The following is an 18,012-nucleotide window of genomic DNA, read 5'->3' as shown; positions in this document are numbered from 1 at the left end:
ATACTCCACAACCACTACAGTGGTACAGTGGTTAGCACTGTTGCCTCAAAGTATCAGGGTCCCAGGTTCGGAGTTTTCACATTCTCCCTGTGTCTGTGCGGGTTTCCTCCCACAGACCAAAATGTGCAGGTTAGGTGAATTGGCCATGCTAAATTGCCCATAGTGTTAGGTGAAGGGGTAAATGTAGGGGAATGGGTCTGGGGGGTTGCTCTTCGGAGGGTCGGTGTGGACTAGTTGGGCCGAAGCGCCTGTTTCCACACTGTAAGTAATATAATTTAATCTAATCTAAAAAAAAACCTGATGAAGGAGCTGTGCTCTGAAAGGTAGTGCTTCCAAATACACCTGTTGGATTATAACCTGGTGTTGTGTGATTCCTAACTTTGTACACTCCAGTCCGACACCAGCACCTCCAAATCAACAATAAATACTTAATATTTTTGAATATAATTACTTTGCTCACTATTTTACAGAAAGTATGTATACAGTCATAGAGATGTACAGCACGGAAACAGACCCTTTGGTCCAACTCGTCTATGCCAACCAGATACCCCAATCTAATCTGGTCCCATTTGCCAGTAGTTGGCCCATATCCCTCTAAACCCTTCCAATTCATGTACCCATCCAAATGCCTTTTAAATGTTGCAATGGCTCTTTCTCTTCCTCTGGCACCATTTCCTTTGGCAGCTCATTCCATACACGCACCAGCATCTGCGTGTAAAAGTTGCCCCTTAGGTCCCTTTTCTATCTTTCCCCTCTCACCTTAACATACGCCCTCTAGTTTTGGATTCTCCCACCCAAGGAAAACACCTTGTCTGTTTACCCTATTCATGCCCCTCATGATTTTATAATCCTCCATGAGGTCACCCCTCAGCCTCTGACACTCCAGGAAAAACAGCCGCAGCTTATTCAGCTTCTCCCTAGAGCACAAATCCTCCAACCCTGGTAACATCCTTGGAAATCTTTTCTGAACCCTTTCAAGTTTCACAACATCTTTCCAATGGGAAGGAGACCAAAATTGCACGCAGTATTCCAAAAGTGGCCTAACCAACATCCTGCACAGTCGCAACATGACCTCCTGACTCCAATACTCAATGCTTTGACTAATAAAGGAAAGTATACCAAATGCCTTCTTCAATAAAGTCTCAAAAAAGGACAAAATTGTTTCATAGGAATTTCGACTGCCAGTTTGTTAATATTGTCTCAACTATTTATAGAATCCCAACTGTGTGGAAACAGGCTATTCAGCCCACTGAATCCACACAAGACCCTCCAAAGAGCAGCCCAACCAGACTGACTCCCCTAGCCTATCCTTGTACCCCTGCATTTTCAATGGCTAATTCACTTAGCCTGCATATCCCTTGTCACTATGGGCAATTTAGCATGGCCAATCCACATAACCTGCACATCTTTGGAGGAAACCCACAAAGATACAGGGTGAATGAGCAAACTGCACACAGTCACCCAACTATCAGAGGTTGTCATTTTCAGGAATATAATGGATTTATACAAGGCTACCAACATATTTGTTCATAATTTAATACTGCAGTTATAATGCATACATTGATCTGAAAGAATTTTGTGCTCATACAGTAGTAGGTACTGTTGTACATGTACATTGTCTTTAAAAGAGTTTACTTTTAAGGACTCAATGTGCTCTGTATACAATGTTACAGCTCTGCCTGCCAGTTATGCAGTTGCAGGTTTACATGCTGCACATACAGAAATCAGATGGCTTACTGTAATGTCTGTTTCATAACTTGTAATATGTTTTGACTAAAATAACTCATGGAGTTAATCCATCTCTAATAGGCAATTGATTGTTCGACCAGTATCATAAATGGTACAAGTATCATTTTAATGTTTCCTTAGCTGATTCAAACTTGATCTAGGAAGGAATATGACATTTTCTTCAGGTGCATTCTCATTTCAGAGAAAAACCAATCACAGCACAAAATCTGTTCCATATGTCATTTTTATTGTTCTAAAAGTTTATGATTACAAAGACAATTATTGTTTATGGTCAGATCAAATCAAAAGGGAAGGTGAAAACAAAGTTGAATGAATAAGTAGAATGTGTTTTTGATAAAAGGAAGCAGATAGATGATGTGCTTGGATAATTTGGAGAAAATAAACACTCAGCATGCTCTTTAAAAGTTAGTGTGGACTCGATGGTCTGAATTGCCTTTGTCCACACTGCAGAGATTCTATAATTCTGTGAAATAGGTATTGTTTCGAGAACTCTGACAAACCTTAATAGGAAAATTCAAGTGATCACCATCTCAATAATATAAACTACATTCACATTGTTTGAAAGATGCCACCTTGGTGACATTAAACTGCTCGAGCTATTGACCATGTTACTCTAAAATTGATACAGATGCGTATCTTTACACTCTTATTTTTCGGTACTTGAACTAGTTGGGTTTTTTGGGCAGAACTTTGTCTTTGTAGCTAAAAATGATCGCACTTAACAATAGAATGTTAGAAATAAATATAAGAACATTGCTAAAATATTCCTGTATTCATAGATTAATTCTATTTTACTCCACTCTGACGTTTACATATGTTGAAATTAAACATTTCTCAGGGAATCCAGGTTTGCATTGCAAATAAATGATACAGGACTTTTTTTAACAAGCTCTTCTAAAGGTAGCTTATGCAATAGGTTTTAATTTGATTCAGAAAGTGACATCTGAAATGTAATAATTAAAATAAGGAAAAGCTCCTTCTGAATAGGAAACAATGTATATTAATGCTTGCTTTTTAGTGGCTGAGAAGACAAAGGAGCAGGCTTCTTTGGTTGGCGGTGCTGTTATGACTGGTGTCTCAGCTGTGGCCCAGAAGACAGTGGATGGAGCTGGGAATATCGCAGCAGCCACTGGCCTGGTGAAAAAGGAAGACTTCCCGCCTGAAGAACTAAAGGTTAGCCTTCAGCAAACATGAACACCACATCCTGTGTGGCTGTAAAATACATTAAACCATTCAGATTTAATATTGCCACATTATATACTTAGCAAAACCACGTCACTGTGAGTACACGGTACAGGAAACTGAAGACTTTACAATGATTTAGATGTTAATATTAAAAGCTGTTTTGTATGCCTCAGAATTTGAGTGTACACTTCCTAATTATTTCCATTATAGGCTGAAATTAATGTAGCAATTCAATGGGGACTAAATTTGACTGGATAATGTAGCCACCCCACAATTCCATTTGGGTTAAAGTTACACACACTGACTTATACATTGACTTTTAAAGAGAAATACACAGCAATCCACCTTGGCATAGGGTGCTTCATATTTAACGACTGCTGGCAGTTTGAAGACAAGGTAAGTTAAGGTGTCAGTCAGCATCAACACTGACTTGGCACCATTACTAATTTCAAATTTCACACTCCAGCCAAAGTATCATTGCAGAATATGACTTACAATGGAATGCAGATTTCCTTCCCGCAAACCCCTCAGACACCTCTCTCAAACCTGTGCTATTTCAGAGAACCATGAACTCATCCAAAATCTTTACTAGAATACTTCTTTTGACTGGTGGATCAATTGTGCATGTATTTGAAGCTTTCCTGTATTTGTTTTAGAAGTCGATAGTTATTGTACATTTTTTGCCTTTGGTGGTATTCCTGCAAGACGTCTCCATCGTGGCTGGGAGATAGGTGGTGAATGGTTTTGAATTTTCATTTGAGCAGACTGGAGGTAAGGATGGAGGATGACATCGGGCAGCTCTGTTCCCCAAATTCAGATTGCATCTCTTTGGCCTGGGCTGCAGCAGTCAGGCCTGACTAGCTGATTGAGAACCACAAAGGTACTGGTCAAGTAGTAGGGATGTAGATGCTGTCATCCTGCAAGGAAAACAAACAGATTTATGCTCCATCTAAGCACTTTCACTCTCCTGAGAAGCTACCTCAGTAATCCTAATTATGTTTTGTTGGACAGACTGCTGCAAATTCTGCAAGCACCTTTGAATAGATATTAAAAGCCACCATGGTAACAATATTGCCTTGCAGGGCAACATTCTGAGGGTCCATACAGCATTCAGACTTTTAATGTTGACTATTTGTGCCACAATGAGGCCTGTTTGTGCTGCAAAGTAAGTTTTGACATCAACCATCTGGCTCTGCGTTATAATGAGTTCCACAGGACTGCTGAAGTGACCACTCATTCATGTTAGAAAGGATAGCTGTATGTTCCACGCAAAGCCTGGTGCCAAGTTGCTTTTGAACTCTTTCACTCTCCATGACATTAAAAGTGAGTTTTCAGAGCACCAAGAACCAATGGTTATGTTCAGTCAGCAATCTTCTTCAGTAGCCAGATTTATCAAAGGCTTGATTTATCACTTGTACAGAGAACTGATATCTGCACTATACCTTTTCCTGTGCTGGCTATGATGGACTTCTGCTTGATGTCTCTACACTGGACTCTCAAATGCATACATTAGCTTTTAGTGTAAAATTGCGAGACAGTATCACACTATCTTCACTGGCTTTCCCTCCTCTTCCTCAGACTGGGACAGTTCCAGTTGTTGGCTATCTGAAAAAAGAACACGGGTTGGGCATTATTGAGGCAAGAAGAGAAAGTAAGACATCTGTGCTTGCATCATTTTCTGTTTGTAAATTGGAATGAGGGAGCAGTAGGACAAGAGGAGGACTAAGTATGGCTTAATTATACCTTTATCAGTCACTTCCAGCTCTGCAGTGTGCCATAGCCTCAACAATGCCCCTTAACATGATGGCCAGCACTGTCTTCTCCATGGGTGGCATGCTTGTCATCCTCCTGTTCTTTTCTGATGTCTCATGTTACACAATACGTTTTCTGATCAGAAAAAGGGAAGTGTGTCAACAAATATGCTGCAATATATTAGTGTTGTGCCTGTTATGATTGAACATTTGCCAGTGTGTGAGAGGTGTGAATTGTGGGTGTGAGGTTTGCAGTAGTGCAGAGTGAAGTATAGCGTATGAATTGAAAGATTGTGTTTGGGATTGTGGATAGAGTGATGAGGGAGTAGAGAATGGAACAGTGGATGAGGTTAGTGGAAAACTTGGTAGGGAGTGCAATTTGAAGATAAATTCATTCACCTTCACAATTTATTTCAGTTTGTTGGACGGATTTATTTTCAATGCTTCCATGTTCGTGGAGCAATACATCTGGCATTGCTGTCTGCCATTAATTCTTACATTTTGCATTAAGACCATCAGTACATTATCAGAAAGTCGATGTGGTCACTTAATGATGTGTTCAACCATTCCTCAAAGTAACACTGCCCAGATGATCTTTTATTGAAAAATTGCACTATTTCATGCATTCACTATATACATTTGGAGACACACAAGCTGCTTTTATAAGCTTTGCTGTCTGCGTACACTTCCCAGTTTCCTGTTAATAAATGAAGCCAATATATGATACTTACAGTGCTGGCTGGATGCAGATTATTTCAAACAGTAGGCAGGACTAATTTCATCTGTTCTTTGCAACACAATGAATCAAAGTCAGTTAATTATGTACTGTGAACTCCATGCCCACTTTTGGTTATTATTCCTCCTTTTAATTAATTTAATTAATTTTATTAATTCCTCTCTTTAAAATTTATTTACAGAATCTTATTTTTAGCCTGAGAATTGGTCTTGGTAGGTTTTTGAATTTAGTGAAAAGGTATCTGTTCTTCAAATTGCAAACTCAAAGGATGGTCTGCTGCATAAAACAAGATATTAATTATAATACACCAGAGAGCAACAGGATGTTTTTGGCTTGATCATTTACAATGTGAGCGCTCGGTCTTGGCCATGCTGTCTGGTGATGGGATGAAATCACATTTTCTAACAGCTGTCAGTGAGGTAATTGTGATGAAAGAAATCTAAAAAGAGGATAGAATTAGCTCAAAGACAAATTAGTTAAGCTTTGATAGGGTGTACACTAAATTAAATTGCAACTTTGAATGCACATATACCATATCAGCTATTTGGCAAATCATACAAGAATAAAACAGGGACTTAAGGAATCAGTATTTTTGAAGTAACAAAGTGGCCTAAAGAGCTGAGGTTAAAACAATGTGATCCAAGGTAACATGTCTTTAATCAAAATAGATTAAATTCTCTTCACCCTCATTCAGAACAAATTTGTGAAATGTCATTTATGAAATAGAGTAGATGGTATTGAAACATAAGACTTCATGAATGCTGCTCATGTTCTATAACGCTGTATTGTTTCTCTAGCATTTGAAAAACCATTTAACCAGATTAAATAATAAAAAAATTAGTAAATAGAAGTGGAATACATGTCATGAGGTGAATTTTCGTTTTCAGTGCCAGGATATTTCCAAGGATGGTTCCACAAACCCAAAGAGAGAAAAAAAATGCCCTGCAGTTATTTTTTTTTATTCTGAGGTGACAGGATTCTCTGAGAGTTGGACCAGGTGACCCCAGCTGACTGCAGGGACTGCCAAATACAGAGGCAGGCTGGATTGAAAGTCTGCACCAGTGCTCCAATGCTGTGATCAAGCATTTGTATTTTTTTAAAAAAACAGTAAAACATAAAACAGCCCTCTAATCCTCATCCCATTCACCCCTCATTTTCTCTATACTCTTCACATGGACCATCCATCCATGCCAACCCATGTCACCTGATAATACCAACCCACTCCCAAAGCCCCTCATACATTCAATACCAACAATGTCCTCCAATCAACTCTCGTGGCTCTTTAGAACATCTATGCCAACTTAGAGCTAACTCCCACCCATCACTCCCACTTACCACCCGCCCGACTATTACACTAACCATATGTGGACAGATTTCAGGAGCCATATTGAGATGAAAAATTTGAAACTCTGTGTGTCTATGGCAGATGTATATTTTAAAAGCACACTTTCATTCATTAAAATATCCCATATTTAATTTATTTAATTTCATAATCCCTTATAACCACAATTATCTCTTATTAAAAAGTAACACTGAAATTTGTAGTCTCACTTTAAAGAGGATATAATACTTGGAGCAATCAAACTGTGAATTAGCAGGGACCCTTCTATGATAAGAGAAAGTTTGTGAAATCAGTCTAGCCCCTAGCCTTTTATTAACAGAGTGAAATAGCCATTTTTTAAAATCAGTTTTACTATTTTTTTTCGAAGATTTAAAGATGAGCTTTAGTGAAGAATGTTGGTACTTTTTGCAGATTCTTTTGACAGGTCTTTTTGACATTTATAAACAGTTCATTTTGATAGATTTTTTGATAACTGCTTTTTGACAGATTTATAGGATCATTGAATCCCTGCATTGTGGAAAGAGGCCATTCAGCTCATCAAGTCTGCAACAGCCCTCCGAAAAGCATCCCAGTTAAATCCAGCCACCCACACCATCCCTGTATTTACAATGGCTAACTCACCTAACCTGCACGTCCCTGCACATTAGAGGACAATTAGAATGGGCAGTCCACCTAACCTGTATAACTTTGAACTGTGAAAAATGGAGCACATAGGAAGTCATGCAAGCGGCACACAGACAGTTACTCAAAGACAGAATCAAACCCGGGTTCCTGGCACTGTAAAGCAACACTGCTAACTACTGAGTCACTGTGCTGCCCCTGCCTTTTGACAGTTCCAATGCATAATGACTGTTATTCATAGACTGGAATCCCTACAGTGTGGTAACAGACCATTTGGCCCTACAAGTCCTACACCAAACCACCAAAGAGTAACTCACCCAGACCCATTCCCCTACCACTCTACATTTACCCCTAACTAATGCACCTAATCCACACATCCCTGAACACTATGGGCAATTTTAGCACAGCTAGTTCACCTAACCTGCGCATCTTTGGATTGTGGGAGGAAACTGGAGCATCCAGAAGAAACCTATGCAGACACTGGGAGAATGTGCAAACTCCACATAGTCAGTTACCACGGCTGGAATCAAACCCGGGTCCCTGGTGCTGTGAGGCAGCAACCACTGAGCCACTTTGCCATTATAATGACTGGTATAAGGTTTATACATGTTTTCTGTCCATTTTTAACAATTCCAAAGGGTACCTTATCTCTCCCAACATGCTGCCTTTTTCTCATAGAGGTGCCCTGGAACAATATTCAAAGTAGTTCCTTTTATCTCCAAGAAGTGGTGAGCCACAAGGATTTGTGCTGGGTCCACTGCTTTTCATCATTTATATAAATGATTTGGATATGAACACAGGAGGTATGGTCAGTACATTTGCCGTTGACACCAAAATTGGAGGTGTAGTGGATAGCCAAGAAGATTACCTCAGTGTACAACAGAATATTGATTAAATGGGCCAATGGGCTAAGGAATGGCAGACGGAGTTTAATTAAATAAATGTAAAGTGCTGCATTTTGGAAAGACAAAAACAGGGCAGGAACTTTATACTTATTGTTAAGGCCCTAGGGAGCATTGCTGAACAATGAGACCTTGGAGTGCAGATTCATAGTTCCTTAAAAGTGGAGTTACAGTTAGATAGGATAGTGAAGTAGGTGTTTAGTATGCTTTCCTTTATTGGTCAGAGCATTGAATTTAGGAGTTAGGAGGACATGTTGCGCTGTACAGGACATTGGTTATAGCAAGTTTTGAGAAGATTTGTAGGTCAGGTTGAGGGTCTGGATGTCGGTTTGCTCGCTGAGCTGGAAGGTTTGTTTCCAGATGTTTCGTCACTCTGCTAGGTAACATCTTCAGTGGGCCTCTGGGTGTAGCACTGTGTTTAATCCACGCTTTCTATTTATATGTTTGGGTTTCTTTGGGTTGGCAAAGTCATTTCCTGTGGTGATGTCTTTTCCTGTTATTTTTCTCATGTGGTCATGATAGATGTGGTCTAAATCAATGTGTTTGTTGATAGAGTTCCGGTTGGAATGCCATGCTTCTAGGAATTCTCGTGAATGTCTCTGTTTGGCTTGTCCTAGAATGGATGTATTGTCCGAAATGGTGTCCTTCCTCACCTATATGTAAGGATCCAAAGAGAGAGGGTTATGTCGTTCTATGGCTAGTTGATGTTCATGTATCCTGGTGGCTAGTTTTCTGCCAGTTTGTCCAATGTAATGTTTGGTACAGTCCTTGTGTGTTTTTTTTAAATTACATTAATTTTAACTGTTTCCTCTATAGGATCTTGCAAGTTCATTAGCTACTGTTTTAGTGTGTCAGTAGGTTTGTGGCTACCATGATGCCAAGGGGTCTGAGTAGTCTGGCAGTCATTTCCAAGATGTCTTTGATGGAGGAGAGAGTGGCTAGGGTTTGCAAGCAGAGAAAAAGAACAGGAAAAGATATCACCACAGGAAATGATGTCACCACAGGAAATGACATCACCAACCGAAAGAAACCCAAACACATAAATAGAAAGCAGACATTATCAACAGTGCTTCACCCAAAGGCCCACTGAAGATGTTACCTAGTAGGGTGACGAAACATCTGGAAATGAACCTTCCAGCTCAGTGAGCAAACCTACATCCAGAGGATGTTGGTTAGGCCACTTTTGGAATATTGTGTGTAATTCTGCTCTCCCTCCTATTGGAAGGATGTTGTGAAACTTGAAAGTGTTCAGAAAAGATTTACAAGGATGTTGCCAGGGTTAGAGGATTTGAGCTATAGGTAAAGGTTGAATATGCTTAGGCTGTTTTCCTTGGAGCATTGGACACTGAGGGGCAATCTTATAGAGGTTTATAAAATCATGAGGGGCATGGATAAGCTAAATAGACAACGTCTTTTCCCTGGGGTGGGGGAGTCCTGAACTAGAGGGCATAGGTTTAGGGTGAGAGGGGAAAGATTTAAAAGGGACCTAAGGGTCAGCTTTTTCATGCAAAGGGTGGTGTGTATATGGAATGAGCTGTCAGAGGAATTGAACCTGGAATCCTGGTGCTGTGAGTCAGCAGTGCTAACCACTGAGCCACCGTGCCACCATGTCATCCCCTAATGGGTCAAGTGCTGGCAAATGTGAATAGTCGGCAAAAGAGCAATGTGATACAGCTAGCTTCACCAGTTTCTCATATCTTTGAGCCACGTTACATATTGTCAGCATTGTATATGGTGGCATCAGAGAAGTACCACTATATTGAAATATTGATAGTTAAAGTGAATGGCAAAAATGTGGCAAATGAATCTCAAAGTAAGTAAAATAAGATTATCCACATTGAACCTAAAAAGGATAACACAGAGTATTTTCTAAATGGTGAAAACCAGAAACAATGAAGGTTGAAATAAACTTGGGCATTTAAGAACCCAGATCATTAAAGAGTCATGAACGGGTACAGAAGATAAGAAGAAAAGTTATTAGAATGTCAGCCTTTTTATTTAGAGGATTGGCGTGCAAGGGATTATTTTAAAGTCCTGGTTAGGCCAAACCTGAGCAAAGCTATGGGCACCACATCTTAATAAAGATATACGAACGTTGAACGAAGTATAGTGTAGCTTTACCAGAATGAAACCTGGATGTTTAGAGTTACATTATGAGGAGTGATTCCACAAAATAGGATTGTACTCTTTCTAATTTAGAAGATGAAGGAGTGATCTGATTGAATTTTTCAAGATATTAAGGGGAACAGATAGGATTAATATAGAGAAACTAGAGTTTAGTTTTTTAATCAGTGTTTGGAAATTGGAAGTGGGGTGGAGGGAGGGATGAGGGGGGAGTGGGGGGAGCAGTGTTGGTTACTTCTAGATCCACACATACCAGGACTTTCAAATATTCAACCAAGTAACAGCCAGGTAATATGCTTACCATTCAACGGGGGACAGCAGATGGGCTTCTAATGTTGCGTGGTGTTTCAGGAATATCTCTCAACCAATTTCCCTAAAATTTGGCAAAAAGTGAGCTAGAATCTAGAACATATATGTAGGATCTGAAGAAATCTGATCCAGAGGAGGACCCCAATTCAGGAAAAGTTGTTAGTTTCTTCTGATAGTTTAAAATGCACTTTTTTTCTGGTTAGGTTGTCAATTTTCTGGATATTGTAAGGGTCTGAATGGAACTCCTCAGAATATATTCCCCACCAAGGGATTAGGAGTTGGTTTCATTGAGCATTTGATATGGAAGATTAGCTAACACTAATTAATTTTTAAGTGAACGTATAAACTTAGTATTACAAGAAAGCACGTAGTTTTGGCAGAAGTCACTTCAAACTATTAGAGAATAGAATTAGCTGTAATAATGTTGGTAAGACATAAATACAGTTTTGCTTTTCAAATAGTAAATCTAAAATCTTGGCAGGCAATTAAGTAATGCATGAGATAAGATAAATATCTTTTGTTGAATTGCATTCAATTCTGGTTGCCACCTTTTAGGAAGGATGTGGAAGCTTTGGAGAGGATGCAGAAGATGCTTACCAGGATGCTGCCTGGAATAGAGGGTATGAGCTATAAAGAGAGGCTAGAAAACCTTACATTGTTTTCTTTGCCACTGTGGAGGCTGAGGGGGGATTTGATAGAAGTCTGTAAAATAATGAGATGCATAGATAGGATTGATGGTCACAATTTTTTTCCCAGTGTTGAAATGTCTAATATTAGGGGGCATGCATTTAAGGTGAGGGGGGAAAGTTCAAAGGAGATGTGAGGGGCAAATTTTTCACACAGAGAATGGCAAGAGTCTGGAATATACTGCGAGGGGTGGTAATGGAAGCAGATACAACAGGGGCATTTAAGGAAGTTTTAGATAAGCACACTAATATGCAGGAATAGAGGGATATGGACCAAGGCAGAAGGGATTAGTTTAATTTGACATCATGTTCTGTAAAACATTGTGGGCCGAAGGGCCCGGTCCTGTGCTGTATTGTTCTATGTTCTGTGTTCTTTCGGATGAGTGCCCACTTCATGCTATTTAAATGCCATCCTTTAATGATTGGGGAATCTGCCCTGAATGTAATGATGACCCCAAACCAGCAAAACAGACAGGGCAACATCAAATCCCAGGGAAAGAACATGATAATGATTTCCTGACAAGAAACTATTGCATAAATCTGAGTGGTCGTGTTTAAAAGAAGCAAGTGGGCTTCATCATATAAAATCTGGGGATTATAAAACCTAAATTCATTTCTTACACACTGTAAAGTGGATTTTTCATCTTCTCTATCTGGGCAGTCGTGTAACTACACAATTGCCTATCCAATAAACAACCTGGTTGATTCACAGTCCGTTGAAATTAATGACTTTTTAACAGCAGACAATCCACTATGTAAAATTATCAGCCAAATAGAGAAATCAAAAACATTACTCTGCCATATCAGTGCCAAGTGGCCCAGCCTTGAGGGGAGTTTCCCTTTTTCACATTTTTTCAGCATTCACTGACAGATGATGTTGCAACAAAATAAAAACAAATGTTTGCTCTAGGGATCAATATCCATTTGTCAGAAATGAAATTAACATGTTGTATTGAGAGATATAAATTTATGCTGAGGCAGTTAAAGACCAACAAATCAATGTTTGGACACAGAGATCCACTTATCCACACAGAGACTAAAAACCACAAATCATACAAATGAATTAAGTTTGGCCTAAGTGCATTCAAGTACTCTATTACTTGTGAGAATATGATATTGTAGAAGGAGGGCTGTCAGTCATTAATGATTTGTTTCACTACTGGGATAGTTATCAGACCCAGGAGCAATAGTCTTGTCTGAATATGTAGAATTATAATACAGTTACAATATATTCGGCCTGTAGTTCAATGCTAGCTCCCTGCAAGATTAACTCACCTAATCCCATTCCTCCATCTTTTTACCATAGTTATGCACATATTTTTCTCCAAAGAAGAACTGGATAATTATCTGAAGATGTGAATTGAATCTATCACCACCAAACTATCAGTGCATTCTAGGTCATAACCACTTACTGTATGGTAAAGGTTACCAGTTCCAACTATCGCATCACACCTCCCCATCCTCTCCCATTTGACTGCAATTTTTCGAGCCCGTCACATTAAAATGGTGTCCTCTGGTCCTCAATCCCACTGCCAATAGTGGAGCATCTTCTCCATATCTATTCTATCCAGACCCCACATAATTCTGAACACCTCCACCAAATATTCCACAATTCCTTCCTCTCCAAGATGAACAGCCCCAGCACCTCTAATCATTTACAGGCAAAGCAGACAAAGCTCATCATTCCTGGAGCTATTCTGACAAACCTCCTCTGCCCTCACTGTAATGTCCTCACATACTTGCCAAAGTATAGTGGCAAGAACTGAACACAACATCCCACAACATTAGTCCATTGTTCTTCCAGGTTTGTCATAACTTCAGGTTTCCTGCACACCACACTCTTATTCAAGAAGAGCCTTCAACCACTTTTAAAAGTGCTCCTTCAGTGACTTGCACCTAACAGGCCGAGATCTCTCTGCTCCTCCGCCAACAACCACAGCTGTATCTGTCCTTTTACGTTTCATCTCCACACCTTCCTTTACTAAAATATATCAGTCCACTTGCATTTGCCCACTGTATCAACTCTTCTATGATCTCAGAAGGCTCACCACAATCATCTTTACAGTTCACAATAACTCCAAATTTGATGTAATCCTCAAAGTCTGAAACTATGCTCAACAATCTCATTGTCACTAACACGTAGCAAGAAAAGTAGAGTTCCCAAAATGGACCCCTGTGTGACTCCTTACTACATACTTTCCTCGATCATGTCAGGTGGTACCTTATCAAATGACTTTTAGAAGTACTTATACACCATGTTAACGCCAATGGCCCATCCAATTCTCTGTGTTACTCAATCAAAAATCCCAAGCAAGTCAGTCAAACATCATTTGAACTTAAGAAATCTATGTTGGTTCTCCCTAGCCAATCCATACTTGCCCAAGTGACTGTTAATTTTGTCCCAAATCAGTATTTGTAAAGACATCCCTAACACAGAGACTAAACTGAAAATCAAAGATGTAATGCACTTGCAGCTGTCCAGCGGCTTGTGGCCACATTTACAATCAAGTTGGATGAGAAGAACACAGCCGTCACCTCCAGTATGTCCAAACCCCTCCATTCCCCACAACTTCCTCACCATATCTCTCCATGACCAAAAGAGTATTATGATGTGGCTGGTGCAGATATCAAAGAGAAAGTGTCTTTTATGTGAGCTTTGCCATGTCCACAAGATAGAACGTTACCAAAGTAATCTTGACAGAAGGTTGTTGTAGTCAAAGGTACTATGCCATTACTGACTATTATAGCAGATGTTTCAATACAGTGTTCTGGCTTATGTAGCGAGCTATTACATTATTTAGTTTAATGACAGCAGCATGCAGTGAATTATAAAGTAACAAATGACATCAATCACTCATATCATTGGACAAAACGTCTGTAGTAAAAATAGTGTAGATGAAAAATTACAATAAAATAAGGTAATATAAATGCATTATTTAATTTAGAAACAACAACAATGACGAACAATTTAAAAAAAAGCTTTATCCTAATTGGCAATGTTTAGTTAGAATGTTGTTCGATTTTACTGGGTTATGGGGAAAAGACATGGAGTAAGACTAAAGGAATTTCTCTCACTGAGAAGTGCCAACAGCATAATGGGCCGAGTGATCATTGGAGCTATAACAATCTATGATTCAATGATTCTATAAATCAATATGTTTGTATACTTTTAGTTATAAAATCAGTGGTGAAAAGCATTATATTATAATATAAATAGAGAAATCCAGGAAAGCAAGAACTCCTAGGTTGTTCATTGTAAACAGCAAATTACACTATTCACAGCATTCAGAGACATTGCTAGTTTGTTCAGGGTTCAAGGTTAATTAGTCAGATTGGGATTTACAGACTATAGATGGTATACTGCCACCACCAGATGAGCTACTTTTAAAGATTTGGCTGTTCAGTTATTACCCATGAAGTGAAAATCAAGTGATGTGAACACAACATGGAAAATATGGAAATGGTAATTTGTGTGAAAAGCCAAAAATGCAACAGGAGATAGACAGGTGATAACAAACCATAAGTATATATCAAAGGCAATAATTTATTGGAAGATAAATTACCTAAAAGGAAATATAGCACCAGCAGTACTGAAAGAAGATCTACATGCTTAAAGTTAGATTTATTTTCTGAGTATGCCGCATCCTTCAAGCTTTACTTTAAGGGCTGCTAGGTGGCTCAGTGGTTAGTACTGCTGCCTGACAGTGCCAAGGACCTGGGTTTGATTCCACCCTTGGGTGACTGTCTGTGTGGAGTTTGCACATTCTCCCTGTGTCTGCGTGAGTTTCCACCGGGTACTCCAGTTTCTCGATCGGTGCTGCGTCCACTACTTTTCATCATTTACATAAATGATTTGGATATGAACGTAGAAGGTATAGTTAGTAAGTTTGCAGAAGTCACCAAAATTGGAGGCGCAGTGGACAGCAAAGAAGATTACCTCTGATTATGACGGGATCTTGATCAGATGGGCCAATGGGCTATGGAGTGGCAAATAGAATTTAATTTAGATAAATGCAAGGTGTTGCATTTTGGAAAACAAATCTTAGCAGGACTTATACACTTAATGGTAAGGTCCTAGGGAGTGTTACTGAACCAAAGAGACCTTGGGGTGCAAGTTCATAGCTCCTTGAAAGTGATGTTGCATGAAGGGAGGATAGTGAAGAAGGCATTTGGTATGCTTTCCTTTATTGGTCAGAGTATTGAGTACAGCAGATGGGAGGTCATGTTGCGGCTGTACAGGACGGTGGTTAGGCCACTTTTAGAACATTGCATGCAATTCTGGTCTCCTTCCTATTGGAAGGATGTTCTGAAAATTGAAAGGGTTCAGAAAAGATTTACAAGATTGTTGCCAGGGTTGGAGGATTTGAGCTATAGGGAGAGGATGAACAGGCTGGGGCTGTTTTCCTGGAGTGTCAAAGGCTGAGGGGTGACCTCATAGTGGTTTATAAAAGCATGAAGGGCATGGATAGGATAAACAGATGAAGTATTTTCCATGGGTTTGGTGAGTCCAGAACTAGAGGGCATAGATTTAGGGTGAGAGGGGAAAGATATAAAAGGAACCTAAGGGGCAACTTTATCATGCAGAGGGTAGTGAGTGTATGGAATGAGCTACCAGAGGAAGTGGTGGAGGCTGGTACAATGCAACATTTAAAAGACATCTGGATGGGTATATGAATAGGAAGGGTTTAGAGGGATATGTGCAAAGTGCTGGAAAATGGGACTAGATTAGGTTAGGATATCTGGTCAGCATGGATGAGTTGAACTGAAGTGTCTGTTTCCATGCTGTACATCTCTATGACTCTATTTGCTGCTTAAGTGAATTGGCCATGCTAAATTGTCCATAATGTTCAGGGATATGTAGGTTAGGTGCACTAGTCAAGGGTAAATGTAGAATAATAAGGTAGGAGAATGGGTCTTGGTGTATTACTGTTCGGAGGGCTGGTGTGGACTTGTTGGGCCAAATGGCCTGTTTTTACACTGTTGGGATTCTATGATCTGAATGCATGTTCCTCCCATCTACAGGTCTGATTACTGACACTTCATTTTGTGCATTTTACTCAATTTGAATCATACAATAATTCTATTTTATGAACAAAAAATAGTTTGCATGAGAATTTTGAAGCCTTTTAAATGGTAAAAGCAGTTGTATGAATTTTGATACGATTTGTCATGTTTAAACCAAGGGAATTAACAGGCTGGATTTTATGGGCCTTCACTGAGCAGATTTTCAGCATAAAATAAAAGAAGACAGAAGCCCAGTCTACCATGTGCCAACCACTTCTAAGCTCTCCCATAACATAGGTGGGCACCACTGATGATAGTATCTGCATACTGTACTTAAATCATAATTAAGGGTCAATTGAGCTTGTTAACAAGTCAGCTGACCAGGTGTTATGAAGAGTGGGTGTACTGTACCTTTAAGAGAGTTAAAAGCTAGCAGAACAACCTGATAGCACCAAATGTTCTGAATAAGATATATTGTAACATGTGGTCCAGTTACTGGGGTAGGTAACAGGTTGCCTGGAGCCAATACAGAATGGAATTAGACCAATCAGTTTAAATTATACCCAAAAAATACCAAACTCCAATCCAGTCTAAATTTAGTATATTGACAATCTTAAAAGCTAATAGCACATTTCTGATTCTTTGGGGGTATAAAAGTGAGGAAAATTGAACAGTTGGGAGAACTGTCAAGCCACCAGCATGTAAAGACTGCCCAAAAAATAGCTCTGTTAAAGGTACTTTTATTAATCAGTAACCCGTGAAGCAGAATCCCCAAGAAGAAGAAAAGAAGACAGGAATACAGAGAAGAACCAAAAGCTGCCTGGTTTGAGATGAGAAGTTCTGTTTTGTAAATCTTAATTGGGACTTTTATCAGACCAATATTGTTGAGGGGAAAATAAAAGATAGATTAGAGGAAGGAGTTGTAAATAGTTGTTCGTTAATTATTTTCTGTTATACTTTAAGAAATAAAATTGTTAATTTTTACTTTAAATAGTTCTTGGCCTCTCGAATTTTCAGATTACTGCACAGGATAAATCTTTTCTATGTTGCTGGTTTAAATTAAACAGGAGGGGTTATCCCATGTTGTAAACATCAGGATATTATGCTGCTCAAACTGACTTTGTGGCTCTGTGATAATGTCACTGAGCTAGGAGGCCCAGATTCAAGTCCTACCTGCTCCAGATGTGTGTAATAACATCACCAAACAGGTTGTTTAGAAAACATTTGCTGCCCACATCATGGTTGGCCTTATTGACATGGGGACACGATATTCCAGGGAGTTTCTTTGGCGCACTGGCGTCAGTCACCCACACAACCTGCTTCTCCCCTCCCCCTCACTCCTTTCTACTTGCCTCTCCCCCAAAGTGTCAGCCCTCATCCCACTCAAACTCCTCCTCAAACTGTTCAAATAGTCTTTGGCCAACACCCTGGATTTAACTTATTCTGAGGATCCAGACTCAACCATGACAATTATCAAGCTTTGCCATCCAATGCCAATCAGATCACTGTTCTGCAGGGCAGGTATGCGTGTATGTGCGTGTATGCATGTGTGTGCGCGCTTGCGTGTGTGTGTAAGTGAGGAAAAACTCTGTCCTATTTCCTC

The 18,012-nt window shown here is 39.5% G+C and overlaps 1 protein-coding gene across 1 annotated transcript in view; it reads left to right on the top strand.

Annotated features, from left to right (window-relative positions):
- sncb (synuclein, beta) overlaps positions 1-18,012 on the top strand; it is a 31,491-nt gene that overhangs the window by 1,542 nt on the left and 11,937 nt on the right. The window contains exon 3 of the mRNA XM_060837500.1: positions 2,768-2,922. Coding sequence (XP_060693483.1) covers positions 2,768-2,922 — 155 coding nt within the window. The remainder of the gene's footprint in view (positions 1-2,767; positions 2,923-18,012) is intronic.

Source organism: Hemiscyllium ocellatum, chromosome 16 (assembly GCF_020745735.1).
Source record: "Hemiscyllium ocellatum isolate sHemOce1 chromosome 16, sHemOce1.pat.X.cur, whole genome shotgun sequence".
In the NCBI taxonomy this organism is placed as follows: Eukaryota; Metazoa; Chordata; class Chondrichthyes; order Orectolobiformes; family Hemiscylliidae; genus Hemiscyllium; species Hemiscyllium ocellatum.
This window is presented reverse-complemented; position numbering and strand designations above follow the sequence as displayed.